This window comes from Centruroides vittatus, unplaced genomic scaffold, assembly GCF_030686945.1.
Source record: "Centruroides vittatus isolate TY-2023 unplaced genomic scaffold, ASM3068694v2 scaffold_1047, whole genome shotgun sequence".
Classification (NCBI taxonomy): Eukaryota; Metazoa; Arthropoda; class Arachnida; order Scorpiones; family Buthidae; genus Centruroides; species Centruroides vittatus.
Genome location: NW_027122669.1, coordinates 555,324 through 571,940, shown reverse-complemented (window position 1 = coordinate 571,940; position 16,617 = coordinate 555,324). Strand labels below are relative to the sequence as shown.

At 34.3% G+C, this 16,617-nt stretch overlaps 1 protein-coding gene across 1 annotated transcript in view; it reads left to right on the top strand.

The window, feature by feature from the left end:
- Spg7 (Paraplegin) overlaps nucleotides 1-16,617 on the top strand; it is a 34,974-nt gene that overhangs the window by 13,207 nt on the left and 5,150 nt on the right. Inside the window, exons 7-14 of the mRNA XM_067284048.1 lie at nucleotides 1,373-1,522; nucleotides 1,960-2,104; nucleotides 3,576-3,684; nucleotides 4,474-4,538; nucleotides 6,648-6,712; nucleotides 10,805-10,967; nucleotides 13,197-13,307; nucleotides 14,674-14,789. Coding sequence (XP_067140149.1) covers nucleotides 1,373-1,522; nucleotides 1,960-2,104; nucleotides 3,576-3,684; nucleotides 4,474-4,538; nucleotides 6,648-6,712; nucleotides 10,805-10,967; nucleotides 13,197-13,307; nucleotides 14,674-14,789 — 924 coding nt within the window. The remainder of the gene's footprint in view (nucleotides 1-1,372; nucleotides 1,523-1,959; nucleotides 2,105-3,575; nucleotides 3,685-4,473; nucleotides 4,539-6,647; nucleotides 6,713-10,804; nucleotides 10,968-13,196; nucleotides 13,308-14,673; nucleotides 14,790-16,617) is intronic.

The following is a 16,617-nucleotide window of genomic DNA, read 5'->3' as shown; positions in this document are numbered from 1 at the left end:
TTTTTGTCAATTTATGCACAAAGAAGAGTTTACTTTTGACACTTGGGGCAGTACTGTTTCTGTAAAACTTCACTAGTGAAGCTGGGTCACCACTACAATCGAAATGCAAAAGCAATTTGTGTCGTGCGACTAAAAATAATTACGGCCATAGTTTTTAGGTAGTTTTTATGCTAGTGAAATCCGGGCCTAAGAGTATGCTCTTACGTGGTGCAAAATTGGCATTATATTCTGCAAAGTACCTGAAAAAACTCAATATTTAAAAAATTTTATAGTATTAGAAGCATTTTTTATATTTTTAATAATGGTTACAGCAACTATTTGGTGACATTTCTGTAGTATCAGTACATTTACATTTAATTTACATTGACAAAGAAGTGCAGTCTCTTACAAGCTAAAGCAAGCATCATACATACGAGCATGCTTGTATGCCATTATGCTCTTATAAGCCAAGCAGGACTCATGTTTCAATAATGCAAAAAAACAAGCAATTTTTTCATATAAGTGCATGCTCTTCATTGTGCAGAAATGTGATACGAATCAGCATTATGCTTTTGAGATATGAGAATAACACTGAATATTTCATTAACACTTCTTATTTGGTTAAACTTATAACATTTCCTTCTTCATTTGTGTTGTTAGAAGTTGAGCAGTTTCTGTTGAAAAATCAACTGGAAGTTCTTGACAAACAAATGCTTGATGTCAACATTGACTTAACACACCTGGACAAAACCACACCAGAAATTAATAATTAAAATATAATTTTTACTACATTTCTATTCAATCAGAGTTCCAATAGAAATTGTCCCACATGCCATAGGTTGCCGACGCTGGTGTAGACCATTACGTCAATTTGATATCATTTTACACTTCCTTGTTGTTAAAAAAAAAGCATAACAATCATGTGAAATGGAGTGTGTGGCAAAACAAATGACCCTGTAAAATGTTAGTTTATTATATTTTTATATTTAGGAAACAGTTTTGATTTTATTACATAAAAATTAAAACTACTATTAAATATTTTGATTCTTTGTATTAAACATATGTTTCAGTTCATTTGAAAATAGCGAGGTTGAGGTCGAAGCTTTAAACGCGAAAACGTGTACGTCGGACATTCGGCACCGCTTTCCCGTAAGCTTAGAAGTTTGAAAATGGTGTTTGGAAAGTCGGTGCGATCATGCTCGACATTCCAAACGCCATTGTCAACCTTCTAGGCTTACGGGAAAGCGGCGCCGAACATCCAACATACACGTTTTCACGTTTAAAACTTCAGCCTCAACCACGCTATTGTGTTTATTGAAAAACTTTTGAATTTTTTTAATTAAAGTGATGATAATGATGATAATTAGATACTAAATGTAATATTATGTTTTAGTCTCAGTTTGGGAGAGCAAAATTTACAATTGTGGATCCTTTAACCGGATCTGGTAAAGGAGTGCGTTTCAAAGACGTTGCTGGATTAAAAGAAGCTAAAATAGAAATAATGGAATTTGTGGACTACCTCAAAAAACCTGAACGTTACACGGTATGTTTTTTTTAATGTACCGTTAACATTTAAATAATGTTTAAATGTTTATAGTTTAATTGTTTTGATGTAATTTCCAGTTACATAAGAGACCAAACTATCTACGTAACTGGAAATTACTACATTGTCTGATGATTATAGAGCTGTGAAATTAGGTCATATATGTAACATTAAATTAATTTACTCAAAATCTAATGTAATTTCAAATACAGTAATTACATTACGGTATTTATAGTTTGTGAAACTTTAAATGCACAATGCTTTTATGTACAACAAAAAAAAAAAAAAAACAAGTTTCTGGCTTATCCAATAGACCCTCGGTGCTGTTAAGTTTGGATAATCAAGTTTCCACTGCATTGATTTTGATAATTTTAAATATATTTAATTATAATATTTCAAAAGTATGCTTTTTAATACAAATAATTGTTTTCCAATAGCGTCTTGGTGCTAAAGTACCTAAAGGAGTTTTGTTGCTCGGACCACCCGGATGTGGTAAAACTATGCTGGCGAAAGCAGTAGCAACAGAGGCCAATGTCCCATTTTTGGCAATGGCTGGCTCTGAATTTATTGAAATGATTGGTGGTAAGTAAATTATAAAAAAAATATACAAAAAATATTTGTTAATCTTGGCACTTGATTATAAAAATACTTATACAAAACAACTAATAGAATAGCTAGATGACTAATCCTGTCGAAAAATGTTTATAACATTTAAGGAAACCAAACAATTAAACTGTAATATTTTGTAATTTATCCTCCTTGAACTAAACTATATGATTTCTATCTCGTATACTTTAATTCAGGAAAAGTATTCCAAAATTATCATCACTAACTTATCGAATGGAAGTTGTATCGTGGTTGCTATTCCGAACATCGTCCTCAGTTTCATCTTTACCATCGCCATCATCATGTGATATTTTACCTAGCCACTTATGCTATAATCTGGATCTGAAGAGCATTCAGTCTTCTGTTTTTTTTTTTTTTTAATACAGTAGACCCCCATAACACGGTAGATACGTTCCGTGTTATATGAATTCGTGTTGTATGAGTCACTTAAATACACGAGCCAATCACAGCCCGGCACGTGTGCAGTTTAGGGGCTACAGCTGTTTGAAAGGTTTTCTTCCATAAAATTAATCGATTCTAGACTAATTTGACTCAAACATTTCCAAATCACATATAATTTTGTGGGAATAATCCATATAAACTATGTAATAAACAAAAAATTGTAGGAATACTTACCGAGTGTGCACCGTTCGACGACGCCATCGCTTAAGTTTGTTTTCGTCGTGTAGCAGCTCGTCGAATGGCAGGCGTGTGTTTCCCGATAAGTTATTCTTTCTGTGAAAAGTTTGCCGAACTTTGGAGACATCATTAATATAAATATAATTTTTATGGCCGTTGAATAATAAATGGTTTTTAGTAGGTCCGCTACTCGTTTAAACTCGACGGTTTGTGCAATGTTCGCTATTGGTCCAGATTCGACCAATCCTGTCGCGACACGAATTAGCAATGATGTTTTACAGTGTTATACGAACGCAATCGCAATTTTTTTGCCGTGTTATACAAATTTGTGTTATATGGGGATCTACTGTAGTAGATATAATTAAAAATTTACAAATACATTGTTCAAAATGTAAACGTTTAATCCATTAACCTGAATTTTAATTAAAGCCAAATAATCTGCCAGATCATTGACTATATTAAGGCTAATTTTGTCTTCATGATAAGCAGGAGTTGAGGATTTGAGTCCTGCTTTGGGCCAATTCTTTTCTTTCAGAACTTTCTATATTAAAATTAAAAATGAATGTATTCACTATTATTAAATTTATTGCAAGATGGCAGCCTAACCACCTACCTCTAGACAAAATTACTTAATATATTAATTTTAATAATTAAATACAATGTAAATTTTATTAAAGTCGACTCACCTAGTAATTATATAAAGCAATTTTTCTAACTTTAAGCTTTGAAAATCTATAATAATAAAATATTTTTGGATTTGTATGAAGTAATAGTGCAAAAAAATTGATTTAAATTCTGTATTAATCAGGTCTCGGAGCCGCACGAGTAAGAGATCTATTTCGAGAAGGAAGAAAAAGGGCACCTTGTATTGTATATATTGACGAAATTGATGCAATTGGTCGTAAGAGAAGTACTGGGTAAAGATATATAAGTTTAATGTTGTTATTTTATAGAATTATCTGAATAATTTATATTTTATAATCAATATTTCAAAATATTTCTTTTAATTTGCTCTCTTTATCTCACTCCTTGTGGATGCATATCATAAATTTAGCTAGGTTTACAATGCAGTCAATTGATGTTTAAGAATAGTTCTAACATGTATGGATCGAACCACCTGCAAATATTTATGATGATCCAACTTGGACTTGAATCTGGATTCTTAGAGGAACATGTTCAGGCCTTTACAACACAGGCTATGCTGCTATTAATTTCAGATCTGATTCGATCCGATCCATAGAGCAGCAGACTGACGTCTTAATCTTCATCGCCTTAGTTGTATAGCCATCAAACTGTTGATATTGAATGCCGACGATAATGATTATAGTTTATTAGACAATGAAAATAGACAGAATTAATTACATATAAACAAATCATTAACAATTTTCTTGACTTTCTCCAACAAAAGCATTTTTATTTTTATGTCTTTCAACATTGTGGGTGTCAAGAAGGCATTTTCATGTTCTTCGTGCTTGTGGCTGGGTCCATAATGGAGTGATTGAGTAACGAGAGACACGGTCTAATCTATTACGGTCAAATTCAAATTCACCCGTAATGATTTCCACACTTCTGATGCAGTTGTCTTTATAGTTCTGGCTGTCCAGCAGTCATATAAAAGCATTTAAGAATATTTTTAATTATAAATTATAATATAATAAATTACTAATTATTTACATACTTAATATAAATAATATATATTTGCATAGGAACATAGAAGGTGTTACGGGTGAAGAAGAGCAGACTCTTAATCAATTATTAGTGGAATTAGATGGTAAATTGTATGCTATAGAGCATTTTTTCTTATATAGAATACTTTTTAATTGTAATTGTTTATATAAATATAAAATTTTAAACATTAAGCAATAGTTAAAATATATTTGTTAGGAGTCCATTTTAAAGCATTTTTGATTGTAAAGTAAGTCTGAAAGTTGAAAAAATGTGGCACCACATCCATGCATTTTTCTATAAATTTGAAATAACTTTTATTAAATCGAATGCATTGTAGTTATAAGTAATGGAGAAAGTTGAGGACAATGTGAATTAATTTAATTCCAACATTTCTGGTCAAACCACCTACAAACCACACGTTCAGAACCCAAGATCACACAAGGTTTTCGTTTTTTGGAATGTAATTGGATAAGTGTGTGTTTAAGGTTTAGCATTAAGTACAAGTTCTTTGTTCTTCAGAATGAAGGATTTGTCATTAAACAGAAAAATGAAGAAGAGAAGTCCGAGTGTCATATTCTTGTCATTAAGAGAGAGTGTCTACATCACGTGCCAGTTACCAATTGGCCAAACATTTGTTCATGTCTTGTGAGATCTTTGCTTCTCCTAGACGTGATTCTGTGTGACTTTTTTTCTTGTAGATTTTCTTGTCTTTTAGAGATGAGTGGATGTTACAACGGAGGAATCTTTCATTTCTAGCACAAAAAGAATTCTGAAAATGAACTTAAAAAATGCTTAACTTTGTTATTGTATACAGAAATGGAATGTCAATATATTCAATAGAAAACAAATATGGTCGTGAAGTCGATAGATCAACATTACAGGCAACGAAATCACATAAATGTACTGCTTTAAGTAAATAATTAGAAAGCTTTAGATGTCCGTCGATATTTAACTTTTAAAAAAAGTGCACGAGGAAAGAAATTGAGCACAAGACATTAGGGTTGGCCAATAAGTCTGCGGTTTTTGTTGATAGGTGGCTTCTGAAGAACAGAACAGAAACAATTTGGACGTGCACCATGGCCAACTGGACAAACTGAATGCAGCTATCCGCAAGAAGCGTCCGGAATTGGTAAACCGGAAGGGCGTCGTCTTCTGTCGCAATAATGCCAGACCTTGTTCGTCTTTCGCAAACATTGCAAAAGTGATTGGAGCCAGGCCAAGAAGTCTAGTCACATCCTTCATATTCTCCAGATACTACCCCTCTGATTGCCACCCATTTCACTATTTGGAATTCCTTAAATTAACAGCATTCTGTTTTTGAAGACGACATCAAAGGGCACTCGGAACAGTTTTTTGCCAAGAAAGGCAGGAAGTTCTTTGAGCAAGGAATTATGGAACTGTGCAAAAGATGGCAGAAGATTATAGATGAAAACGACTTGTACATTATTGAATACAGTTACTGCTGCTTCTGAAAAATTATCATTTGTTTACACATCAAAAAATCACACAGCTTATTGGAAAACCCAATATGACTGCAAGCATATTATTATTCAATTTTGGATTCTGACATCACTTAAACCAATAGACATCAAATTTTTATTTCCTGCACATGGGACATTCTACACACTCAAAAAAATTGACACAAACAGAATATTTCTTTGCTTTCTGTAGTAATTGTTTTGCAAGTGGAAGCTGAGACTTGACCTATATTTATAGATTGACTGAAGTTGCTTATTTTTGTTTAATTTATTAAAATACAGTAGAGCGTCAATTATCTGAATATTGATCAACCGAAACGTCAATTAACCGAAAGCTTTCCAGACGGCAAATTTAAACTTCCGCTAGTGCTGTGGCACTGCAATCTTTGGCTACTCCAATATTATTTTTGTTGATGTGCGTGTTTTAGCTGGCAGCACTGGCGCGACCATGAGAGGGTACTTAAGGACGTGCCAGGATTTGAACAAATTTCAACATGGGATAGATTAATATATTTTTTCGTACATAATCAGTTATCCGAAAAATCGACTTTCCGAACAATCCCAGTTATCCGAAAAATCGACTTTCCGAACAATCCCAGTTATCCGAAAAATCGACTTTCCGAACAATCCCAGTTTCCAATCGATTCAGATAATCGATGCTCTACTGTAAGTATCAGTTAATATATTGAATTTAAATACCAATTAAATTTAAAATAATTGTTTTTGTTGTCTAGGTATGGCTACAAAAGAAGGTGTAATTATGTTAGCTTCGACAAATCGATCTGACGTTTTAGACAAGGTAATTAACGGTTTTTATTTGTTACAGATCTTGATTTTTTTATTTCAGTTACAAAATCTTTTATGTATAATTTGTATATTTCTTTAAATATTCTTTAAAAATTCCTTTTCCTATCTCTCCCCTTTGGCATTATTGGTCTCACTTTTAATTAAATTACTACTTTTTCTCAGATTTGGATTTTTTTATTGCCAATTTTCCAGTGGTCCAGTGGTAGTTGGTCGCAGTTTTATGTCTCACCAACAGCTGGCTGCATGGAGTTTTTTTTGGGAGGTTTTCTTCACATGTCAAATACCTAGATAGGGGCCACTTGTCTAAATGTTGCATTGTCTCACTTTATCACATGCATTCTTTCTTGTTGCCAGCCTTCATCTTTTAATCTGGACTCAAAATCAAGAACTACATACAGGATCACAGACCCACTCAGAGGGAGGTTGCTTCAAGCACCAAGCTCCAATATTTACTTTGAGGTTAGGCTCTGAGTGGTAGTACCAACACACCTTTTTTTTCTATTCCTGCTTCAACCTCTGGGTTTGTTATGGTAGTTTATTACAGCTCTGAGCTCGGCTCAAAGATGCTGAAGATGATGACAAGAAAAAGATGGCTCTAATTGGACAGAGCATGGAACCTAACAGTAGTCTGTTTGGGGTTCTAGTGTATTACAGGAAAATGCTCTATAGTTAAATATACAAAGTCAAATGCCCTCCTAATTATGTGCAGTCATTTTTATGACTGCAAGAATTTATAGAAAAATAACATTAAACAAGAATGATTGTCGTCATTTCAATTTAAAGTAAGAATTTAGATATTTGTCGTAAAGAAATCTGGTAATTTGGAGACTGAAGTTATCAAGAGAACTATGAATGGCATGGACTCCTGGCTCTGAACAGCGATGTCATTGATGGACCACCTATGACTATCCCCATGCAAGAAACAGCCACAAATCATCTCAAAATAATAATTTTATTTAATAGAACATACTTTTTTCTTGAAGCCACCGCAAACTACAGCTTTGCGAGAGCGAGGCATGGAAAAAATTTTGTGGAGAAAATCACAAGAAAGACCCATGGGATACTCCATACCAACTGGTATTCCGAAATAGGAAGAAAACACACATGCCAGACATCACGAACGAAACCTATAGCCAGAACAATCTAGGCATCATCCAGAACATAGAAAAAATTCTACAATTCCATTTCCCGAGTGACAATCCCTATTTAGACATTGAAATACACAAGTTAATCAGAACTGAGCATGGCCAATGTAAAACTCACAACAATGATACCCCATTCTCCTTTAAGGAGGTCCAAAAGGCTATTCATACTCTTAAAAATGGGAAATCACTGGGACTAGACAGCATTACGGCGGAAATGGTAAAAGCCGCATTTAACGAGATACCAATAGCCTTTGTCTATCTATATAATGAATGTCTGAGAAAGGGATACTTTCCAGACAGTTGGAAAAAAGCAAATGTGAAATTCATTCCAAAAACCAAAAACGCATGTGACCCAGAGGAGTTTAGGCCAATAAGCCTACTCCCGGTATTAGGGAAAATCTTAGATGGCTTAATAATCAACAGAGTCTATCATTATCTACAAAAGAATAACAAACTAAGTGACCTTCAATTTGGATTCAAAAAAGGGCGTTCTACAATCCGAGCAGCCCTCAGAGTCAAGAATTTCATCAAGAATGCTTGGGAAATGGGTCAACATTCCATGCTCATCTCAATAGACTTTAAAAAAGCTTTTGATTTTCTATGGTGGCCAAGCATCTTCAAACGCTTGAACGAGACTGAATGCCCTGCCAATATTCAAATGATTCTAAGAAACTATTTACACAACAGGACAGCAGGATACTACTCCAACAACATTACAATTGAAAGAAAGGTTACCAGAGGTTGCCCGCAAGGCTCGAGAAGTGGGCCAGGCCTCTGGAATCTGGGCTTTGACAGCCTGCTAGAAGAATTCAAGGAAAGGGAAGATACAAAAATACAGGCTTTTGCCGATGATGTTATATTGATGATTTCGGATAAAAACTGTGACAAACTAGCAGAAAAAGGCAATAAAGCAACAGGGAAAATAGCTGAGTGGAGCCAAAAACATAATCTTCAGATTAACTATAAGAAATGTGAAATACTAGTGAGTACAAAAAAGATAGGGAAAGGACAATTAAAGAGACAAATCGGAATATACATAAATGGGAATAAGATAAAAAATGTCAATGAGATGCGATATCTAGGAATTTACTTTGACAGGGCCCTTACCTGGAAAAGTCACGTAAACCAAATTCATCAAAAAATGCTCCAAAAAATAAATATACTTTTGCAAATATCTCGTAATGTTTGGGGTCTCAACTACAAATCCACAAAGTTAATATATAAAGCGGCAATCGAGCCGACAATTCTATACGGGATACAAGTGTGGGGAGAAGCCATTAACAAAATAGAAATAAAAAGGAAACTACGAACGATCCAACGAAAATTTATGATAAATATCTGTAAAGCGTATAGAACGGCGCCAACTGATGGTCTGTTAGTATTGGCAAACATCCTACCGGTTGACCTTAAAGCAAAACAACTTAACTGGGAATGGACATTAATAAAAGAAGACATCAGCAGCCTTAATGCTAAGGATATTGAAAACAAAATTAAGAATGGGCTACTACCCCCGAATAGCAATAACCTCATACAAGAAATAAAAGATAATCAAATTGAGAGGGTAAGGAACAACGGAGACATGGATAAACATCCAGCACAAGATGTCAACTATGAAACAAACATGGACAACAAGAATGTCAACAGAGAAGACTGCTGGAGAGTATTTACGGACGGTTCGAGGAGGGCAAAAGGAGTTGGTTGTGGGATTGTAATCTTTGACCCAAAGAACATAATCTCTGACCAAGAAATACTGATAAGTGCGATATAGACAGTGACAGCATTGACAACGTGACACATTACTTATTCCAGTGCAGCAAATACGAACATCCTCGTGAAACCTTTATGAGACAATGTGTTTTGGCCGGCTCAAATTGGCCACCAAAGCGCACAGCACTTGTGCAAAGTAAAATGTTATTCGATAACCTCTGTAAATTTATAAAAGCAACGAAAAAACTGTCTGCAAGAAAACAGTCAGAATATCCATCAGAAGACAATGAAAGAACTATTACAAGTGAAGAAATTGATTAAATTGTCGACAAACAACTGATCATCTTGTACATGTTGTATATATGTTACAACTGTTCATATTGTAAGTCTCAATGTAGGCAAAGTAGTCTAAATTGTATTTTTTTCCTAAAGTTTGTTCTGTTAATGTATGCCAAAGCAAGACGACTCTGCAGACCCCTTTCCCTTCATATCCTAATCTTCCACCTAATCTATCACTATTGCTTCTTCTTTCCTTTCATTTCTTTCAGGGCTAAGTCAGTCAACAAGATAGACAGCCCTCTTAATCTTTACTCGTAGTAGTAGTAGTAGTAGTAGCTTTGCGAGAGCAAAATGCTAGCACACCCGATGACATCAAAGACCCCACCCCTTTCTTCACGCCCACGCAGTGATACGAGCATGTGCTCGCTGTTGACAGAATTCAATAGACAGAGCAGTCATACTAGCAAGAGAGCATGCACAATGTCATTTTACAACCAAGAACTGAACACCAGTTTAAAACCAGTTAGGGACTTGTGTTGGAACAAACCTAATATTTGCAAAATACTCGCAAATATTTTTATAAATTTATTTTGTTTCATTATAATTTCACAATTTCTACGAAAACCAGACAAATTAATAATTAATCCAGACCATGAATTTAAAAACCAGCCTGGTGGCAGCACTTTTACACGAGAAAATGCTGTGTAGATTGCGGCTGCTTTATGCCCGCTTAGCTTACCTAGCAAAAATGGCTTGTAGCTTCGGGGAAAGTAGGCGGTGCTTTGGAGCACGACGGAGCGTACGCTAAATCCTGCTTTCTGTAGTTTTTGGCGGCTGTTAGAAAGATGGGCATCTGTGACATTAAAATTAATACTTTTGCATTTACTAAAATGAACACTTTCTTTGCAGTAAGGATTTGACATCAATTTACCTCTTTAAATATATACGTACAGGCATTACTTCGACCGGGTCGATTCGATCGTCACATCATGATCGACTTGCCCACTCTAGCTGAGAGAAGAGAGATATTCGAACAACACTTACAGTCTATTACTCTAGTTCATCCTCCCCAACAGTATTCACAAAGGTTGGCACAATTAACGCCCGGTTTTAGTGGTAAGTAAAATTTAAATCTGTAGAAAGTAGAATTTTTATTTTGCATAATTTGTTGCAAAATTTGTTTCAATTTAAAATTGAAATGATTTTTGACTAATAATTATTATTATTTTTGGAAACTCAAATCTTTTACGAGTAAAAAAGACGTTGAAATTAGTTGGAAAAGTGCACAAGCCGCACATAAATATTGAATTTTTCGGTGTTATACACATCGAAATTAAAGGAAAAAAAGGCTATAAAACAAATAAAATATAATATTTGAATATTTTTGGCATTTGTTTACAGTTAAAAATGGTTTTAACATTAATATAAGTGTGAAGTTATTAAACAAAAATTAAATACCTTCTAAAACCAATAACCGGCGTGAAATATTTTCAAAATGGCAAACGTTTTCACTGCCCCTCCTGGGCTCTTCCTCAGGCCAATTCTTTTTGCTGGAACCGGATTCGATAATCGAATAGTTTAAATAAATGGAACGTGTTCCGTTTCTAAAAGTTCGAGTACGTGCGGCAACCGCATGCCGTTCTAAACATTTAAATTTCTTTTATTCCGTTGGAAAAACGATGCGCGCATCTTATGATAATTACGTGTGACGTATACCGATTTATGACCTTTCTTCCAATAAAAATTGCCAAGCAGTAGAGAGATTCATTTTTTCTTTGAAATTGATGCATGTTGTTGTGCGATCGGCCTTGTAAATTTCTATCTCTTCCAAAGTTCTCAGATGTTCTTGATGTTGGGTGGTGCGGATCACTCTTGCCTCATTAAAATTCGGTGTTATGTCTGGGTTTGCTGCATATGTGGACAATGCCGTTGTGTATTTATGGCGGGTAATGTTGGATTTATGCTCCTTTATTCTAGTGCATAGTGGGCGTTTAGTGGACCCTATGTACAGTAATTGTTTCTGCCATCTGTTGTCTTGTAAAGGGATACTATATATTCCCGGAAGTCTATACGGGTTATGTGCGTCTTTTCCGTTTCTCAATAGGCTGTATATGGAAGGGTTTCTCCGATAAGCGATTTTAATTCCCTTTTTTTTTGCAATTGCATTGTATATTGTTTTAAGGTGTGGGTTGTATGTCACTGGGGTCCTTTCTGTGTTTTCTTCCCTGGCATCTTTTTTCACTACACTTTCTTGGTTCGTTTTACTGCTTGTATGGAGGTGCCGGTTATATAACTTTTTTACGATGTTACTGTAACCGTGTTCTCTTGCTATTTTATTGCTAAATGCTAATTCCTGTTGTAGAGCCTTGTTTGTGTACCTTCCATATAAAATTATGTTTGAGAGAAAGGGTGACAGTGTTTTGGCTTCCAATGCTCTAATTACCATTTCACATAGGTCCCCTGATAGTGGACTTCCCATGGGTACGCCCCTCTCCTGTGCATAAGCATTTCCTTTGAATTGAAATACTGAACTATAACATGCCAAATGGGCCAACTCTAATACTTCATGATGCAGACTGTCATCATTTACTTTCTCCATGAGGCAATCTCTCAGTGCACAAAAACAAGGTTTGATTTTAATTGAGGGGTATAATGATCTAAAATCCCATACTGTGGCATAACCAGGTGTGTCTATGCCTTTAAGCTTCTGTATCAATTCTTTCGGACTTGAGATATTGAACTGGTAGTCATTCAAATGTCTGGATAACATATTATGCACTGATTTCTCCAGTTTGATAGTAGGAGCTATTCCTTTGTCCACGATAGGTCTTAGCTCATGGCCTTGCTTGCTTTTTATTGAAAGAAAGGTCATAAATCGATATATGTCGCACGTAATTATCATAAGATGCGCGCATTGTTTTCCCAACGGAATAAAAGAAATTTAAATGTTTAGAACGGCATGCAGTTGCTGCACGTACTGGAACTTTTAGAAACGGAACACGTTCCATTTAGTTAAACTATCTGATTATCGAATCCGGTTCCAGCAAAAAGAATTGGCCTGAGGAAGAGCCCAGGAGGGACAGCAAAAATGTTTGCCATTTTGAAAATATTTCACGCCGGTTATCGGTTTTAGAAGGTATTTAATTTTTGTTTATACAACCCAGTGTGGGAGAAGCGTTAGTGAAGTTATTAGTTTCACCTTCAGTTTTGATATATTTTTAAAGATTAGGTTAATTTACTGACAAAAATGTAATACAGTAACACAATTTTCAGGACGATAATTAAGTTTTTTTAATATATATTTCAGATCTAAGAATGCTTACTAATAAACAAAATTTACAATAGGTGCAGATATTGCTAATGTGTGCAATGAGGCGGCTCTTCACGCTGCAAGGTATAAAAAGTCATCTGTAAATGCCGAAGATCTTGAATATGCAGTAGAAAGAGTAGTTGGAGGTAAGAACTATAATGTTACTCAACACATTATTTGGCTGCGATTTTCAAACTGCAGACCTATACATTCCCACTGTCTGTCTGTCATTCATTAAACTTGAGAATGGAGTGAGTTAGATGAAAATTGAGATCAGATATGAAAAGCTTAGGGGCCAGAGGCCCCAATTAACTGTATATGAAGTTCTGGTTTAGACCAGAAGTCAGGTGATATTTTTAAAATTAAGAGATGATGATTCACTTTTATGTATAAAAGTGAATCAAAAACCTGAATTCACTTTTTATGAATTCTGAAAAAATGGTAGCTGTTTAGCGGTTCAGTTGTATTAGATTACTGGCGACCACATTGTATTTTCATACAACGTGGTCTCCAGTATGTAAAGATGTAATAATCTCTCCTATCTCTGGTTATATATTTTATCCATTGCTCTATACATCAGAGTCCCAATAACTCGACATTTTGTAAACTCGTTTTGTTGTCCAAAAGAAAATACACAATCTAATTTTTACCTCTATAACTTAACACTAGGATCATGTAAGTTATTGTACTGGTAACATTCAATAATAATATCAATTCCATGTGTTAACAAAGAATATTACTGTTTTTCCAAGATGCTACGATGCAAATGTCAATAACTCAAAAGCAGCCACTGAACAGCCAATAATATTTTTAAAAATTAAAATACAAATTTCTATGTTTTTAACCCGAGATAGACCTCTGAATGGGGTCAAAAATGTTTTTGATTAAACTAGTGCTGGCAAAGTGTGATTGAAATAGAAATAGTCACAATTGGTACGTAGTTATCAATACATTTGCAAATTCACGTACATATTAATACATTTACAAAAATTCTGCTGTTCAGACTAGCTTCATCGCCATGCCATAAAACTTGTCATTTTCGGTAACTCGTTGCCTTCTCGGTTCGCATTAAGTCGAAAGACCGAGAAATCGGCTGCAAAGTTTTACGTACGACAGAGATAAAAGGTGACGCAGCACTATGACTTCAAGACCCTTTATCTTTGCCTGTTTAGAACTAACAGAGAACATTCTAGTAAGAGACAGCAATGTCATATCATCTTGGAGTATTTATTTTAATTGTAATAGGTATTATAGTATACTACTAGAAGGTCTTTTTAATTATACTTATCATGTATGCAATCAGGTGGTGAAGGACGGCTTGACATATCTAGTACAGATCATCAATGAAAATTTCTTTGTTCTCCCAGAACTGTAGGCTGAATCCTTAACCACCTGCCATTGCCTATTTTTATGTTTAATTAATTTTATTAAATTTAAAATAAAAGAATATCTATAAATGTGAAGCTTTAAAGTGAAATTAAATATTATATTTATTATTGTTTATCAATTTAGGTACAGAAAAAAGAAGCCAAGTCCTTTCACCAGAAGAGAAAAAAGTGATTGCTTATCACGAATGCGGGCATGCAATAATGGGTTGGATGTTGAAATATACCGATGCTTTATTAAAGGTGATAAAGTCATGTCTGCTTTTAATACATTAAATATAGATTATATTTTATTCTATATTGCATAACTTATATACTTTCTGCAATTATATAGACATTCTAATACAATTGAACCTCTAAACAGCTGCCATTTTTTCAGAAATGACAAACAAGAATGTTGTTGGGACGTTATTCTGTATGCAATCATTTTTTACGTTCCTATTAGTAACTGTTGCTAAGATGTTTGACTGTAATTTCTGTATAAATAAAATAAAATTGGTCTAATTGTTTTTAAAATCTGATATCTTGTAGTTACAAGTTAATTTTTTTATTTAACACTTTAACTGCCATACGACACGCCAGCGGTCGTACTAGTTAGGGCCGTACAGAGCCATCCGACCGCCTGTCGTTGCTATAACCAATGTAGTTTCACTCAAGGTTAAATTATCCTGGCTTCAATAAGACATTGTTTTACATCCTAGTGGTGGCCTCTCGCGGATGTCTATGAAGTTGTTTCCGACTGCCGGCCGTCGTATGGCCTCAGAAGTGGTCCGACGGCCGGCTGTCGTAGTTTTTTTAATAAAAAGCTATTTTATATCTAATAGTGAATAGTTAAAAGGAAAAAATATCGAAAACTAGTTTAATTATTCTCTTTTGTTACATATAAAGTAATTAATATTAAATATTTCATGGGTCTTTATAGTCTCCGGTTTCAGGCCATACGATGGCCAGTCCATCTGTTGTAACCTGAATATATTTTTTATCTTACACTCTACCGACTGTTATATAATTGACCCTTTTATTTATATCATAATAAAATATTAAATATCAAATTTTCTCATTGTGGCCCTGAAAAAATGGAAAATATGATATTACAGTTAGCCTGATAAAACGCAAAATATCATATTACAGGTGGCAGTTAACGTGTTAAGCATAGTTTTTGATACTCTTAAGACTTTACAAAGATTAGAGGAAATGAATGTTTGTTACTTGTCACTACTTACACCCATGTATTCACCAGAAGTGTTCAAGTAAAAAAAATTTTACGATTATCTTTGCATCTCGGTACCCACAAGTGGCCGAGTGGGTATACACCTGATCAATGGGCCGACTCTGTGGAATTTTCTGAGGTTTTGTTACATGTGTAACACCTATAGAAAGTCCTTTCAAGAGACACTTATCCAGGTGTTGTGTTGACTTCTCTCATCTGTCCACTTCCTTGTACTTGACAATTTCTTACAAATTATTAGAATTAGAGTAGAAAAGTTAGTCTGAATATATAATTTTTCAAAAAGATAAGTAAATATATTGATTTATATAATCAATATATATACTACCTGTGTAAGAGTGTGACGACATTTCATGCTCTGTTTTTCACTCTCATCTGTGTAGTCATAATAAACGAGAGCATTAAACGTTATCACCTCTTCTTGCTGCATAGTCGCACGCAGATAATGAAGCACAGTACTGTACTGTGCTTTATGTAAATATACAACATTTTTTTATTAGTTCTTCAATAATTACAGATAAAAACGTAGAGAAAAACTTCATTGGGTGGATATTAAATCTTACAAATTATCAGTCATTATGGTCCACAAACGTGCATAAGGATGGGGATTTTGTTTATTTTTGTGCTATTGCAAATGACACTATAATTAAAGCTTCTGAATTTAAATGGGAAAACTTGTCGTACGTTGTTATTTTAAAAGACCAAATTGTTAATAAAATTTCAGAAATTAAGATTATTCTTTATTTAGTAAAGAATAGCTGAAAACATTACTTTATGCTAAATACAAATGAATGACATAGAACACGAGTTTAGATTACAGCTGTTGTAGACATTTTAGTTTAA